This window comes from Macaca nemestrina, chromosome 18, assembly GCF_043159975.1.
Source record: "Macaca nemestrina isolate mMacNem1 chromosome 18, mMacNem.hap1, whole genome shotgun sequence".
Classification (NCBI taxonomy): Eukaryota; Metazoa; Chordata; class Mammalia; order Primates; family Cercopithecidae; genus Macaca; species Macaca nemestrina.
The window spans coordinates 88,205,915-88,221,513 of NC_092142.1; the positions used below are offsets into that span (position 1 = coordinate 88,205,915).

The window sequence follows — 15,599 nt, forward strand, 5'->3', positions numbered from 1 at the left end:
TTTTTTTTAAGACAGAGTCTTGCTCTGTCCCCCAGGCTGGAGTGCAGGGCACCATCACAGCTCACTGCAGCCTCAACCTCCCGGGCTCAGGCGATCCTCCTGCCTCAGCCTCCCGAGTAGCTGGGACCACAGACGCCGCCACCTGTATTTTGTTGTTGAGACGGGGTCTTATGTTGTCCAGGCTGGACGTGAACTCCTGGGCTCAAGCATCCTCCGGCCTTGGCTTCCCGTTGTGATTGTAGGTGTGAAATACCACACCCAGCCTGATTTTTGGTTTTAAAGACAGGGTCTTGCTGAGCTGCCCAGGCAGGAGGGCAGTGGCTGTCGACAGGCTCACTCATGGCGCGCTATGGCCTTGAGCTCCTGGACTCACGTGACCCTCCTGGGGCAGCCTCCCGAGCAGCTGGGAGTTTCCAGTTTATCTATCATGGGTAATTTCAGATGTGAGTGACGTTCTGTGCCCAGTAATGGGGCCGTCGGGTTTATACCACCTCACTCCCCCAGCTCTGGTGTGCAGCTCGCACCCCGTCCCTGAGCTCTCGCCGGTACCACGGCTGCCTTCTCACTGCCTGTGGGTCATTCTCTCTCGCTTCAGTATTTCATTCTGCTTCCCAGCAGAGGCAAGCTGGGCCCAGTTCTTTCCACTCTCCTGTGGGACTGTCTTTGCTGTCCCCCAACGGGAAGGAGCAAAGCAGCTCCCTGGTGTGGGGGGAGGTGGAGGCTGCGTGCGGCTCGTCTCCTTCTCCTCCTGCCAGGCTCAGGCCCAGCTGCCACTTGGAAATGGAGACCCCCGGAGGGAGACGCTGCACGGTCGCCTGGGCAGAGCAGGCGCACTCTATGCAGGGGGCTGACGGCTCATGGGCTTTCCATGGAAACCTCTCCCCTCCTTCCAGGTTTTACAAAAGCCGCCAGCTTCTCTTTTGCAGCGGAAGAAAAAACCGTATTTCTTTCCTTTCTCTGTTGAAGCCTGAGGTCCTACCCCTTGGCAAGGTGTCAGCTTCCCTGAGGGGGACCCTGTGCTGGGGAGGGGTGTCAGCTTCCCTGAGGGGGACCCTGTGCCGGGGAGGGGCGCCGGCTTCCCTGAGGGGGACCCTGTGCCAGGGAGGGGCGCCGGCTTCCCTGGAGTGCCCGGGGTCGGACACTCACTTGCTCTGTGCTTTGGTTTTGGTGCTAACGGCGGTCCCGAGGCCTCTGGAAGAGAAGGGATTGGGAAGGCTTGAGTTTCAGGGCGTGGACCCTCTCACCAGCAAGGCAGGCAGAGCCAGCCTGCTCCAGAGCCGGGTTCCAGGCAGGAGCTGGGTAGTGCTGGGGTCCACGGATGCAGGTGAATGGGTGGGGTTAGGCCATCTTCCTCCAGCTCCAGCCAGAGCCTCCCGAGGGTGGTCTGGTGCCCACATGGGTGGCCCCGGGCAGCAGGGTCTCCAGGCTGGCACACAGGCTCTGGGTACTCTGACGTTTCTGTGTTGATTCACAAATCTTCTCTCTGAGGGACGGCAGGCTCTCTCTGGCCCCTGTGGCAGGAGGCTGTATGGGCACCGCGCGTGGCATCTCCGGCAGGTACGAGTCGATACTCCAGCAGACCAGGTGGGAGCCGGCAGGGAGCTGCTCGTGCCTGACGCCCCTCGTGGGCACCCGAGACGGAGGCACAGCACGGTGGCCGGGACATCGTCACCACGGTGGGCTGGAACTGCAGCGTGCTCTGTGTGGCACAGACTGACTCAGGTTTTTCTTTTAAAGCTTAAAGGAAGTTTGTGACCAAAGTTCTGTGATGGGGGTGGGTCGGGGGTGGGGGTGGGCGAAGAAAACAAAAAACCTGGCCATGATGGTGAAACCGTCTCTACTAAAAATACAAAAACTAGCCAGGCGTGGTGGCGAGCGCCTGTAGTCCCAGCTACGCGGGAGGCTGAGGCAGCAGAACTGCATGAACCCAGGAGGTGGAGGCTGTAGTGAGCCGAGATCGCGCTATGGTACCCCATCCAGCCTGGGGGACAGAGCAAGACTCCATCTCAAAAACAAACAAAACCCCCCCAAAATCCCCACAAGAAACCACAGCTAATCCGAACCCAGAAAAATATACTGGAACCTTCTGGCTTCACACCCTCACCCCAAGCCCACACACGAGGTGGACCACCTGCCTTTACCCAGGCTGAGCCCTGAAGGGAACAGGAGGGAACCCACAAGAGCTTTGTGCAGATGGAAGACAGGAGAGAGGCACGACCCACGCCCACCCCCAACCCCATGCAGGGGCCCAGCCGGCGAGCGAGCTCACAGGGACCTTGGGGGGAATGAAGGCACAGCCCCCGCCAGCGGCTCTGCCTGGCAGGGTTCAGGGACCCTCCCAGGTCAGGTTCCTCTGCAGGGGACCCAGTGACCAGGACACCTATTGATTCTGATGCACGGGTGGTCTCTGCTCTCTGTGGGGGTTGCCTCTGCAGCTGCCACTCCTTTCCCAGCCCCCAGGTACAGGGGAGACAGAGCTCAGAAGGAAAAGGGTGAGGCGTCTCCCTCAACTCACCCTCCCGTCACGCCGGGGACCAACAGTCTCCTGGAGCCACACTAGCTGGAGGGCCCTGGCAGGCATCCTCTGTGCCAAGACCCAGCAGAGAGCAGCACCCTCTGAGGGGAGGCCTCGCATCTCCATGCTTGCCCGGGCTGCCTTCCAGCCAGGACAGGGCTCTTGAAGCGGGGACCCTCACCAGCTGCAGCTGCCAGGGAACTGTGGGCAGTGGCACAAGCCAGCCCGCCACAAGCTGAAGCTCAGGGGCATCCGCAGCTGGCACAGGGTCTGTCCACAGCTGCACTGCTCAGATCCGTGAGGAGTGATGCTCCCGTTTCTCTCCAACTTCTCGCAGGCCCTGTGGGACAGATGGCCCCGGGCCGGCCCCTTCTACTTTCCTGCACCGCCCTGCAGCGAGATGAAGCTCCCCTGAGCCTGTCCACTCGAGTGCAGGAGAAGCACCTGTACTCAGCGGTGAGCAACGGGGTCCTGTCCCCGAGGAGCTGCCTTCACCTAATTTCCCAGCATTCCCGGTCTGTGTAATGGCAGAGGAGGAGGGGAACATGTAATTTGTTTCAAAATTAAAAGCTAACAATTTGGTAGGAATTTTTTTTTTTTTTTTTTTTTTCCCCAGACAGAGCCTGCCTATGGAGTACAGTGGCACGATCTCGGCTCACTGCAGCCTCCACCTCCTGGGTTCAAATGATTCTCCTGCCTCAGCCTCTGGAGTAGCCGGGACTATAGGCGCCTGCCACCACACCCAGCTAATTTTTGTATTTTTTAGTAGAGATGGGATTTTGCCATGTTGGCCAGGCTGGTCTCAGACCCCCGCCTCGGCCTCCCACAATGCTGGGATTACAGGCATGACCCACATCTGTCCTGGGAGTAAGAAGGTCATTGAGAGGGAAGACACTGTCTCAGTCCCACACAGCCCCTCTCCTGAGAGGGAGGCACTATACAAACAGCATTTTAATTAATTTATTTATTTCTTTACACATAACTGAAAGTGATGTTACAGTACATAAGTTATTTACAACTGTGCAGTAATGTGTTGCAAAATAAATTATCTAGAAGGCAGCAAAAGTACATTGTGAATGTATATAAAACTGTACAGCGTTTACGGATACACTTTTTATATGATTATTGGCTCTGTAGTGTTTCAAGTTATGTTCTCAGAAAGAGAAACAAAATGCCCAAGATTAAAGGAAAGAAGATACAAACCACGTGGATTTGACTCCATTAAAAATACGCCTGGGAGTCCTGGCTCTGTGTCCCTCCGCCTGGCTCCGCACCAGGTCTTATGCCCAGTCTGAGGCCGTCGCAGCTCTGTGGCAACAGGACCATGGCTGGGATGGGGCTCCTGCCCCTCTGACCTGGAGGTCACTGTTTGTGAGAGGTGGACACCTTAATTTTCTTTAGTTGATCAGAATGGAACAAAAAATTTAAAAAATGCACTCCGCTCTCCAACTCCTGAAATGCCTCTGCAGTTGCTGGAGAAAAGGGCCCGAAGGTCACCGTTTTCAGACAGAAGCTGCCGTGTGTGCGCCCGGCATGATCTCCTCGTCCCGCCGGGGCCAGTGAGGCTCTGGGGGCTTTGCCCCCGCCGCGGCAGCTGGTAGAGAAGAGCCGTGTTTCACCTCCCCGACGTCTGGACCAGTCTGGAAGGGATGGAGACGCTGTGGCCAAGTGCAGTCTCTCTCGGGGTCTCTCCCCGCCCGGGTGGACGTGGCGCTCCCTCCTCTGCCCCTGGGGCTTAGCAGCAGCCCTGGGCAGCCGTGCGGCCCTCGCCTGCGTCCTGCGGCCGTCCCGTGGTGTCACGCCGGCAACAACACAAAGTCGTCGTTGACGTCGACCATGGGCACGTAGAAGGAGGGCACCTCGTTCACGCACAGGGACTTGTGCCCGGCGGGGTCCAGCTCCTGCACCTTCAGCTGCCACTCCATCCTCTGCACAGCGTTCAGGGCCGCGGCCTCGTGCTGCTGCCGCATGAGGAGGCACGTCTGTGGGACACACAGCGGGGGCGGGGGGGGGGAGGAGGAGGAGGAGGAGGAGTGAAGGGAGAGCCCCAGACTCTGCCGACCTCAGCTGCCAGCAGGGCCGAGGGCGTGACAGGGCTGTGAACCTATCCTGGTATGGGCCAGGCCCCCTGGAACCCTCTGCTTGCTGTGGTGCTGCTGGCAGGGGGCACATACTCAGGACCAGCTGTACCCGCCCCTGGTGTCTAGTTATCACACGGGGCGGCAGCGCCAGCTGTGCTGGATGTCTGTTCCCAAGAGTGCTGTCTGTGGCACCCCCATCTTGGCCCGAGGGCCCTGCCCTGCTCTGGGTCGGCCTGGGGCTCACCTCCAGCAGCCACTGCAGCTTATTAGAATCTAACAGCTTTGCTTTCATCATTTTACAATTATTTATGGCCAGTGATAGTCTTACTTGTGTTCTAGTAGAAACTATGCCATTTAAAAGTGCACATAATGGGACTGGACTGGGATAGGACATATTTTGGGAACTAATGGAGAAATTTAAACATGGCCCAGGGAGTACTGGTATGTCACAGCAACTGTGTAGAAAATCTTTTTTTAGATAGGGTCTCAAGGCTGGGGAGCAGTGGTGCTCCCCATCATGACTCACAGCAGCCTTGACCTCCGGATCCTCCCTCCTCAACCTCACGAGTAGTTGGGACTACAAGTGCTACCGTGCCCGGCTAATTTTTGTAGACATGGGGTTTTGCAATGTTGGCCAGCCCCAGTGTGGTAATGTCTGTCTCTAAATTTTTCTCAACATATTTATATATATGCTAAATTGCTTTTGAAGCTCAGGATGGATTCACAATCCTCAGTGGGCCGTAGAGCTTTTATTCGGCAGCTCAGACATCATTGCCAGTGTAAATCATTACATGGAATCACGTAACCCTTTGGAACATCCAAACTCCAGTGAGTCACTGAATTATTGATGGGCCTCCGAGTTTCCGGTGTATTGGACTGTTCCAGTGAATATTTTTATACATATCCCTAAGGTTTTTTTTTTTTGAGACGGAGTCTCGCTCTGTCGCCCAGGCTGGAGTGCAGTGGCCGGATCTCAGCTCACTGCAAGCTCCGCTTCCCGGGTTGCCGCCATTCTCCGGCCTCAGCCTCCCGAGTAGCTGGGACTACAGGCGCCCGCCACCTCGCCCGGCTAGTTTTTTGTATTTTTTAGTAGAGACGGGGTTTCACCGTGTTAGCCAGGATGGTCTCGGTCTCCTGACCCCGTGATCCGCCCGTCTCAGCCTCCCAAACTGCTGGGATTACAGGCTTGAGCCACCGTGCCCGGCCATCCCTAAGGTTTTTAAATAATTTTGTCACCCAGGCTGGAGTGCGGTGGTACAATCTTGGCTCACTGCAACCTCCGTCTCCAGGGTTCAAATGATTCTCATGCCTCAGTCTCCCAGAATTACAGGCGCGCACCACGCCCGGCTAACTTTTGTATTTTTAGTATTTAGTGGAGACAAAGTTTCTCCATGTTGGCCAGGCTGGTCTCAAACTCCTGACCTCAGGTGATCCGCCCGCCTCGGCCTCCCACAGTGCTGGGATTCCAGGTGTGAGCCACTGTGCCTGGCCGTATCCCTAAGTTTTAAATGACTAAAGTGAAATAGCTAGGTGAGGTGGTAAATGCATTTTGAAATTTGATAGATACGGTCAGTTTACTTAGTAAAAATCTACTAATTGACGCTTCTCCCAATACTGCAGTGATACCGCCTCCCAACCCTGCAGATGACCTTTAAATGAGATCTTGCTTCATCTGTGGTCCTGATGTTAATGATTATAGTGAGTATCTTTTCATGAAGGTTGGTCATTTTATCTCCTTTGTGGAATGTATCTTTATATAAATTATTTTTCTGTGTACCATTTTCATATTAGTTTGTAAGGGTTCTATCTGCACGGATGGTGCTAACCCTATGTGGCATTTTTAATGTATGTACAAAGTCCCAATTTTTTTTTTTTTAAAAGACAGAGTTTCACTCTTGTTGCCCAGGCTGGAGTGCAATGATGTGATCTCGGCTCACAGCAACCTCCACCTCCCTGGTTCAAGCGATTCTCCTGCCTCAGCCTCCCGAGTAGCTGGGATTACAGGCGTGTGCCACCACGCCCGGCTAATTTTGTATTTTTAGTGGAGATGGGGTTTCACCATGCTGGCCAGGCTGGCCTCAGGTGATCCGCCCGCCTGGGCCTCCCGAAGTGCTGGGATCACAGGTGTGAGCCACCCGTACCCGGCCCAAAGTCCCATTTTAATGCAGTCAAACATTTATCTTCTTACAGGAAAGTCCTCCCTGTGTCTTGATGAAGCCTTCAGTTTTCTCCTCACGGCTTTGGTTAGGAAGGGCCTAGTGGCCTGGGGAGGGTGTGGCGTGAGTGACTTCCTGCACCACCACCTCGGGGCTGGCCAGAAATGCACACTCAGTTACAGCTCAGACCTGAGTTTCTGCCTCAGCACAAGCCCCCAGGGGCCACGTCCCGCAAATACCCGTGGCTCCCACCAGGTAGGGCTGGTGGTTCTCATCTGCGCCCACAAGCTACAGCATGACACATGGGTGCTTGGTTCAGGGACCTGGGTGGTGCTGAGCCTGATACTGCAGGTAGTCAGAGCCGCCTGCTCCCGGGCATGGCTGGCAACTGCACAGGGTGACGCTGACTTTAAAGTTCTGTCACTTGGCAAGTTTCCGCTTTCCGTTGCTTCCTGGTGGATCCTCCAGGGTGTCCGGGTGAACAGCCCTAGCGACTGGGACTGAGGGTGTGCTGCCCTTCCTGGCACCTACCCTGCCTCTGCCCACTGCCCCGGCCAGCACTTCCAGAGCAGTGGAGGGTGAATGCTGGGACCTTAGAGGGGGCTCACGGGGTGGTCCCAGGAGTTCTGACCATCAAGCCTAGGGTCCTGGTAGCTGGCGACAGGAGCTGCTGCCTGCACCCCGGGACAGAAGGGAGGACTGAGGAGGCCACACACAGCGACAGGACCTCACCGCCCTGAAAGCATCAGCCAGGTTAAGAGAATCTGAAATTGTCACCACCCATCACAGAACTAGGCAGCAGCCTCCCGTGGCCCCAGAGGCAGCTGGAGCGCCCAGGCAGAGCTGGGCGGGAAGCGCAACACCAACCTTCATGCGGTCGTACTTGTCGTCCACGTCCTGGAGCCAGGAGATGAACTGGCGCGCGTTGAAACGGTCACGCACTGACTTGTTCTCGTCACCCTGTGGAAACCAAACACGGGGTTTCATCAGGAACCCCAGAGACCGCTATGGGAAGGCGTGCCAGCCTGAGCGATGCTACAGTGAGCTTTCTCAAGGAAAAACCAAAGGGGCAGCCTCATTCCACTGACCACACACTGACTCACGTTCAAGGCATGGCAGGTGCCACCCTGCCCATCTCTCTAAACAGCTTCTCTAAAATGCACGTGGAGGTGGCTGGGCCTTTGTCTCCTGGGCACTGGGTGGCCGCAGGCCCCGCCCGAGCTGGTCCCCAGCCCTGCCCCCATGAGACAGTCAGAGCTCAGCCCGGTGCCAACTCCTGGGAGATACTTTAAGAGACGGAGTTTCGCTCGTTGCCCAGGCTGGAGTGCAGTGGCACGATCTCGGCTCACCGCAACCTCCACCTCCCGGGTTCAAGCGATTCTCCTGCTTCAGCCTCCTCAGTAGCTGGGATTACAGGTGCCCACCACCACGCCTGGCTAATTTTATATTTTTAGTAGAGATGGGGTTTATCCTGGGAGGGACTTTCTCGGCATGTCATCGTCCCTGTGTCCTGGAGGATGGGACACGGATAAAATGTCCAGGCTCCTCCCCTTTTTCATGAGCTCAGGGTGAAGCTGACAATGCCCACAGAAACCCACACACCTGCAGGGAACTCACTTTCCACAAAGGTGCTAAGAACAGAATAACAATCACAGGGAAAGGACAGTCTCCTCCATAAACGGTGCTGGGAAAACTGGCTACGCGTCGCAGAGCAGTGAAACGAGACCCCTAGCTCTCGCCACATGCAAACATCAAACCCAAATGGATTAAAGTCTGGAATCCAAGACCTCAAACTATGGAACTACTACAAGAAAACACTGGGGAAAATCTCCAGGACATTGGCCTGTGCAAACATTTCTCAAGTAATACCCCCACGCACAGGCAACCAAAGTAAAAATGGACAAATGGGATCACATCAAGTTAAAAATCTTCTGCACAGCAAAGGACACAGTCACCAAGGTGAAAAGACACCCAACAGAATGGGAGGAAATGCTTGCAAACCGCTCACCCTGACATGGATTCAGAACCAGAACATATAACGCAATTAACTCAATACGAAAAAAATCTAATAATCCCATCAAAAAATGGGTAAAAGATCTGAATAGACATTTCTCAAAAGACGACACACAAATGGCAAACAGGCGTCTGAAAAGGCGACATCAATGCTCATAAGAGAAATGCAAATGAAAACTACAATGAGGTATCACCCCAGTTAAAATGGCTTTTATCCAAAAGACAGGCAATCACAGACGCTGGCGAGGACGTGGGGAAAAGGGGACCCTCGTACCCCGTTGGTGGGAATGTAAATTAATACGGCCACTATGGAGAACAGTTTGGCGGTTCCTCAAAAAACTAAAAATAGAGCTACCATAGGATCCAGCAATCCCACTGCTGGGTACAGACCCAAAAGAAAGGAATCGGGGGCCAGGCATGGTGGCTCACGCCTGTAATCCCAGCTACTCAGGAAGCCGAGGCAGGAGAATCAAACCCGGGAGGCGGTGGCTGCAGTGAGCTGAGACTGTGCCACTGCACTCTAGCCTGGGTGACAGAGGAAGACTCAGAATCAAAAAAAGGAAAGGAATCAGTATATTGAAACGGTATCTGCACTTCCGTATTTAATGCAACTCCGTTTACTATAGCTAAGGCTTGTGTCCATCAACAGATGAATGGGTCAAGAAAACGTGGCACACACACAATGGAGTACTATTCAGCCACAAAGAAGGATGAGATCCTGTCATTTGCAACATGGATGGAACGGGAGGTCATTATGTTAAGTGAAATAAGCATAAAAAGACAAACATCACATGTTCTCACTTACTTGTGGGATCTAAAAATCAGAACAATTGAACTCATGGACACAGAGAATAGAAAGACGGTCACCAGAGGCTGGGAAGGGTTGTGGGGGGCTGGCAGGGAGGTAGAAATGGTTAATGGGTACCAAAAAAAATAAGACCTACTATTTGACAGCACAACAGGGTGACTATGGTCAACAGTTAATTGCATTGTCTATTTTAAAATAAAAAGTGTTAACTGGATTGTTTGTAACTCAAGGGCTAAATGCTTGAGGGGACGGACACCCCATTCGAGAAACAAAGGGGGAAGAAATGCTTCCTGGGAAGTGAGAGGCACAAGCTGGTCCTCCTCGTGTTTGCTCTGTACGGAGCTGTCCCAACTGCCTGTCCTTCACAGACTCTCAAGTGGGGTTCGAGAACACAAACTTATCAGCATCCAGCCCCCGAAGCATCATTTGGTCCAACTCATGTTTTCTTTAAAGAAAATTCGTCAGCCGGGCGAGGTGCCTCACAACTGTAACTCCCGCACTTTGGGAGGCTGAGGCAGGCGGATCATGAGGTCAGGAGATCGAGACCATCCTGGACATGGTAACACCCTGTCTCTACTAAAAACACAAAAACCAGCCGGGCGTGGTAGCGCATGCCTGTAATCCCAGCCACTCGGGAGGCTGAGGCAGGAAAATCGCTCAAACCCGAGACCCAGAGGTTGCCGTGACTGAGATCGTGCCACTGCACTCCAGCCTGGCGACAGAGCGAGACTGCATCTCACGCACACAAAAAGAAAATAAAATTTGTCACTGTGTGCATGAGGGACATTGATAAAATACATCCCCAAAGAAAGGAAGATCTTGAATGCACTAAGAGATGCTTTCAACTAAACACCTTGGAGCCTCTGGCCGTCAGTACACAGCAAAGCCGAGTGCACAGCTCAGAGTGCCCGGGCCCGGGTGGCGTCACGGGGGCCACATAGGAGGGGTCTTGGTGCACGGCCTGGACATCGAGGCGGGAATGTGTTCCAGGCACGTCCCACTGCGCAGGATATGGGGCCTGGGGCCCAGGGGGCCCATGACCTGAGCACAGTGGGCTCTGAGGAAGAGGGAGGGGCCGATGCAGGGCAGGCAATGGGAGAACCAGGGGTCCACGTGGCCCACATGGAAGGTCAGTGGTGGCTGGAGGATGATTTCTGAGACAGGAGTCCCTGGCATGTGGGCCGCTTGAAGGCAGACAGGAAGAGCTACCCTGGGGAGAGCTACAAGGCCCTGGCTGCCCACATCCTATGTCCCAGTGGACAGAACAGGTCAAAGGCAGGGGAGCTGCAGGAGCGGGCGGGAGCCCCACAGCAGATGGGCAGGATAGTGACTGCAGTTCTGGGACCCTGAGTCCGGCCCACCCTGGCCCAGATGAGCGGCACACCTGGGTGCGTGTGTCCCCTTAGCCACCCAGTGTCCCTGCTGTCCCTGTACAAGAGCCCCTGGGGCCTGTGCTGTGAAAGCCCTCGATGTGGCAGCCCCGGGGTGCCTGAGAGCTGCAGGTTGAGCCCAGCAGTTTAAACAGAAAATAATGCCAGCCCTGACACCCGTGAGAGGTAGGTAGGGGCAGCTGAGGAACTGCATGGACAAGTGTTGCGGAGGGACTGAGCTGCTGAGGCCCAGCCCAGTGGCCCGAGGGCCTTGCCCATGAGGGGAGCTGTCTGCTCCAGCCTTCTCAGCTCCTTTCTCAGGCTCGCCCAAGGCTAGAGGCATACAAAGGACTCTGCAGCCCCTGCAAGACGCTGAGCACCAGGGAAGTTCCTGGTCAAAGTGCAGAAGAATCTATAAAGGGGAGGGGAAAGGGGTGGGAGTGGGGTGGGGGCGCTTGAACTCGTGGGCCTGGCATGCCGAGGGGGCCTACCTGGCTCTCCAGGGGCATGTTGTAGACCTCGGAGTCCAGCAGCATTGTGCAGGCACTGAATGGCACTGCCTGGTTGGCGATGGTCCTGGCCGCCCGGCAGTGAACCCGCAGAATCTCCTGCTCACAGGACACGATCAGCTTCTCCTGGAGGAGGAGAGGAGTGGAGTGAGCTGGGACACAGTCACGCCCCAGGCCCCACTGTCTCAACACAACAGCCCCCGGGGCCTGCATCATGAGCGCCCTGGCCATGGCGCCCCTGCCTGTGCCAGCCCACTTACCCGCTCGATGCTGTGCTGCAGACGCAGCTTTCCCCGGACTGCCTCCTGCTGCCTGAACAACTCCTTCAGGGGCTCCGCCAGGGAGGGAGGGGGTGCGATCTGCAGGCAAAAGGTGAGTGGGGGGTCGGATGGGGCCGTGGAACTGCACGAAGAACAGTCTGGAGTTCATCGGGGTCCGGACTCAGCCTCCCCACTCCTAGGAGCCTGCCCTGGAGACCTCCTCCAGTCCCAGCAACACAGATACACCAGGAAGCTTTCTAGAAACCACCTATGTGCTGGACACGGGGGAGCGGACACCTCCACAGCGCCCAGCACAGCACCATGTGGTGAGGAAATAAGAGTGCAGGGAGAGGCGCAGGACAGCATCTGTGGGCCATCGTGTGCCAAGGAAGGCCTAAAACACAGGCATGAGCACCCAACTGTGCAAAGGAGATAGAGAGAGACAGCAGGAGTGGGCTGGGGGTAGGCTGAGCTTCCTGTGTTCACAGGGAGGGCCCATGCATCCCAGATCAGCTTTTCAACCAGGGTGTAACGTGCACAGTGGAATATGAAGGCTGACAACCGAGCCTGTGGTCTTGCAGTGGCTCGGGGGAGGGAAGCGCACCGGCCCAGGTCGCCACGGGGGGGCTGCAGGGCTGTGGGCCGGAAGCGCAGGCACTGCACTCCCACCAGTGGAAGGGTTCTCACGGGGTGGGCCAGCCGTTCTGAAACGACACGCACACCGGAAGTGAACACGGAAGTAGACAGCAGAGACCCTCAGGACGAGGCCTCCCACTCTTGGAGATACAAGGGCCACACACAAGTGGGGAGCCAGGCTGAGCCCCACGGTGCAGGGGAGACCTCGGGCCCACAGGGAGTCAGGTTTCCAAAGCAGACCCAGAAAGCACGGCCGTGTGCTCAGGTGGCCACAGCAGTTGTGCCAGGGCCACCGCTCCCCACAGGTGGACCCACACGGGAATGGTGGGGCAGAGAGGGGTGGCCAAGACCAGCTGGAACATTGAGGGGCCGGTCAGAAACAGGAGCGCATGGGGCAGATGGGCACGTAGACGCACAAGAGGGAGACAAGGAGGAGCTTCTGACAGCCAAGGCTGGGGCAACACATGGCACGAGACGAATGCTGGCGACGCTGGGCACCTGCAGGCGGAAGGGGCGGCTCCTCCTGACAGCAGAGCTCCAGTTAGCAAACACAGGAAAGGGAGACGGGCCCAGTGCCACAGGAGTGACTGCTGCAGACAAGAGCTGTGGACAGCAATGCGCACAATGTGCTGAGAGAAACAGGTTTACACGGTCTCTACGTCTCTTCCAAGACACACACTCACCACAGAGGGAGACACCTCGACTCACGGCGGACGGGCCTCATCAGACCTCCAGGTCACGTCACCTAGGACACCAGGAGCAAAAGGCCCCGCCTCACGCCTGTGGGCTCCTGCCTAAGAACCATCATCACAGGCCAGGCCTGGGGCCGCTGACCACACTGCTGACCGACACCGCCCAGAAGCTCTCAGCCAGGAGACAGGGCACAGGAGGGCCGCCACAGCCCGGACGCACGGCAGCGTCTCGTCACCGCCACGGCTGCTAAGGCACATTCGGAGGAGGCTGCACGTGCGGCAGGTGCGTCAACCTGTCTCTGCTGCTTTTGAACTTTTCTGCCCACAATCTACAATCAGTTCAAAATTAATGATTCAGGCCGAGCGCGGGGCTCACACCTGTACTCCCAGCACTTTGGGAGGCTGAGGCGGGCGGATCACAAGGTCAGGACTTCGAGATCAGCCTGACCAACATGGTGAAACCCCGTCTCTACACAAAAGATAAAAATTAGCCGGAAATGGTGACGGGCACCTGTAATCCCAGCTACTCAGGAGGCTGAGGCAGGAGAATTGCTTGAACCCAGGAGGCGGAGCTTTCAGTGAGCCGAGATCGTGCCACTGCACTCCAGCCTGGGCAACAGAGCAGACTTGTCTTTAAAAAAACAAATTTTGATTAAAACATTGAGCTGAGTCTCTCTAGTCCACAGACCTCACTGTTCAGCACCACATCCACCCTCTGCCTCAACAAGCCCAGCCCCCAGTTCGGGTTCTGCATGTGGGGTTTCTGCTGAGATGGGGCCTGTTGGTGGCAGGGATTCTGTGGGCCACCCGCAAGGTGGGACTGATGCGAGCTCAAACTAACGCACAGCCGGGACCGGGCACCGCCCCTTCCTCCGGCTCAGCCCCAGGGCCGGCAGCTATGGCAGGAGCTGTGCCTTGGGCCTCAGGCTGTACCTGGAGCACCTGGCACCTCTGCCTGCCTGGGTCTAAGTCTAGGGGGTACTCAAAAGACCAGGCGGGAGGTGCACAGAACATTCCCAGGATTACTCTGATTGTCAGGATTCTAGTGGCTTTTTTCCCTGTATTTTCCAAATTTTCTACAGCAGTCAGACTACTGTTATCATCAATTAAAACAAGAGGAAACAACAGCAAAACAACAAAAAGTACAGAAGGTCAGAAGGTCTTACTGAGGAGAGATCCCGGGGCAGGTTTTTCTGAATGTCATGACCCAGCTGCCGTCTGTCTCCTGTGGACGGGCCTCCCCGGGGATGGCTGGGGCCAGGCTCCAGGAGAAGGGAACGACCGCAGGGGTGACCCAGGGTGCAGAGCCCCTTGTGCTCCCTGGGAACAGAGCTCAGAGCTCGGCAGGGTGGGGCCCGCGGGCGCTCGCTCCTGGGTTCTGCACAGTGTCCCCTGACATGTCGGGCAGTAGCACAGACCCAGCCTCACCCTCAGGGCCAGCTCAGCACACCCCGTCATCCTCATCAGAGGGGTGCCGGGTAGCTGAGCCAGGTCAGGGCCAGCATGGCAAGGGGCTCTCAGGTGGCCTGGGCCCACAGAGCCAATGCGTGCTGAGGGCCCCTGGCTGTACCTCGCGCCACCTGTGAGTTTCAGTGCCCAGGAAGCCCCAGAAGGAAATGGCTGTTGGTGACGGAGAGCCCGTTCTGGACATAACACAACACACTCAAGTGACACGGCTGCATCAACCACACAGTCCACCAGGCAGCGTGAGCGGAGTCGCGGGGTCTGGGGGGAGACTCCAGGGAAGAGCCAGAATGCCGCACGCGGGGGCTGGACGGACCCCGGGGGGGCCTGAGAACAGGAGGGCAGGGGAGGCCGTGCACGGCTTAGGCCATCACCGAGGGCAGATGGGTGGACTCTGGCTCTACCACGAGGAACCCCTGTGCCTGCTGGGAAAGACCTCGGTGGTAGGAGGAGGTGGGAAGCCAGTCAGGCCCTGCGACCAGGGCAGAGGGTACACAGCGGGGGAAGCCCTCATGGGAATGTGCTCAGAGCGGGGCCCCATTTGGAGGGATCTATTTTGGGCCCAGATGCAGCGCAAGGGACGGGGGGGTGGGGGTGACTCCGAGATGTTGCAGCTGAGCCTGCAGAGGTCGGGATGATGCTTGGGGAACTGGGGTGACAGTGTCGGGTTGAACAAGGTGAGCCTGGGGGCCGAGGACCAACGTGCGCCAAGGGAGCTGCAGCTCTGCTGTCCTAGAAGCCCAAGGGAGGTGGGGGAAGGGATCCATCATGTGGGTATGGGGGCTCAGGGAACCCACATGGGTCCAAGGGAGAAGGGGGCAGGGGCTGGAGACAGAGAGGGTGGCTCTGCTGAGGCCGTCCTGGTGGATGGGGAGTAGAGAAGAGTGAGCGAGCAGCATGGAGGGGGACCCCACACCAGTGGGACTGGGGTGCACCCGGGGTGAGGGGGAGGCCAGGAGACCAAGGCCTGGCACGGACCAGCTGGAGGAAGGACCTTGGGTCTGCAGAACGGTTGGGCAGCTTCTGGCTTTTGCCTTCACAGCAGAAACGGGGCTGTGTCTACTCAGGTGGGAGAAGGTCGAGAGAGGTCAAGGG

The 15,599-nt window shown here is 56.7% G+C and overlaps 1 protein-coding gene and 1 long non-coding RNA gene across 7 annotated transcripts in view; one reads left to right on the forward strand and one right to left on the reverse strand.

The window, feature by feature from the left end:
* The first annotated feature begins 1,071 nt into the window (after positions 1 to 1,071).
* Positions 1,072 to 3,331, forward strand: LOC139359941 (uncharacterized). The gene is made up of 3 exons (XR_011616694.1): positions 1,072 to 1,722; positions 2,853 to 2,971; positions 3,132 to 3,331. It is a non-coding gene; the product is annotated as an uncharacterized lncRNA (long non-coding RNA).
* Positions 3,332 to 3,462: 131 nt separating this feature from the next.
* The window catches only part of LOC105488862 (ankyrin repeat domain containing 11), a 228,610-nt gene continuing 216,473 nt past the window's right edge, over positions 3,463 to 15,599 (reverse strand). For all 6 annotated transcript variants that reach the window (XM_011753349.3, XM_024795069.2, XM_011753348.3 and 3 more), the window contains 4 exons: positions 11,713 to 11,811; positions 11,435 to 11,578; positions 7,620 to 7,712; positions 3,463 to 4,497 (listed from right to left, as the gene is read on the reverse strand). In XM_011753349.3, the coding sequence (XP_011751651.2) occupies positions 4,312 to 4,497; positions 7,620 to 7,712; positions 11,435 to 11,578; positions 11,713 to 11,811 (522 nt within the window). In that variant the 3' untranslated portion in view covers positions 3,463 to 4,311. The remainder of the gene's footprint in view (positions 4,498 to 7,619; positions 7,713 to 11,434; positions 11,579 to 11,712; positions 11,812 to 15,599) is intronic.